Genomic DNA, 577 nt, shown 5'->3' with positions numbered 1-577 from the left:
AGGGGGTGAGAAGCAGGTTATGTGTCTCCATCTTGTAATAAGACAAGACACCATCCTCGAGAATGAACCACCGTGGCCTCCACCCTTGAGCGTAGTTCACCCATTTGTACAGCATTCCAGATATTGTTATTCCATTATCATAATTATTATTATTTTCAATGATCTCGCCCAAACGGTATTCATCGGCGGCTATCGTGTTGCTGCGGGAGAACCGCGCCGAATCGATGCGGTCGCTGCTGAAGCTGCCAAGGGATCGGAACGACGCCGTTGAGGTTTCCATGTGTCCGCTGATTGTGGATTGATGAAGCGTCGACCGTTAAAGGAGCAGAAGAAAAGAAACGAAAGCGATGCATAGCAGCAAAATGCAGTTGGACGCGCCAATGGGAGAGGAAGAGGAACATAACTAGCAGCTACTTCCTCCGCATCTATTTCATAGGGACAGCGTTCTTGGCGCCCTGCCATCAACTCTTTTTTGTTTCTCCTTTGAGTCATGCTCGTATTGACCAATAACAGATGGGCTTAGGACCAATATTAATAATTGGACTCCTTATGATTGCTGCTATATGCCCCAAAACGT

At 47.1% G+C, this 577-nt stretch overlaps 1 protein-coding gene across 4 annotated transcripts in view; it reads right to left on the bottom strand.

Moving 5' to 3' along the window:
* LOC107480085 (oxysterol-binding protein-related protein 1B-like) overlaps positions 1–373 on the bottom strand; it is a 4,215-nt gene extending 3,842 nt beyond the window's left edge. For all 4 annotated transcript variants that reach the window (XM_052258770.1, XM_021138782.2, XM_052258771.1 and 1 more), the window contains exon 1: positions 1–373. This exon is cut by the window's left edge and continues 119 nt beyond it. In XM_052258770.1, coding sequence (XP_052114730.1) covers positions 1–280 — 280 coding nt within the window. In that variant the 5' untranslated portion in view covers positions 281–373.
* Between the last annotated feature and the right edge of the window lie 204 nt (positions 374–577).

The sequence above is a fragment of the Arachis duranensis genome, chromosome 3 (assembly GCF_000817695.3).
Source record: "Arachis duranensis cultivar V14167 chromosome 3, aradu.V14167.gnm2.J7QH, whole genome shotgun sequence".
Classification (NCBI taxonomy): domain Eukaryota; kingdom Viridiplantae; phylum Streptophyta; class Magnoliopsida; order Fabales; family Fabaceae; genus Arachis; species Arachis duranensis.
Note: the sequence above shows the minus strand (reverse complement) of the source record. Positions and strands in the feature narration are given on the sequence as shown.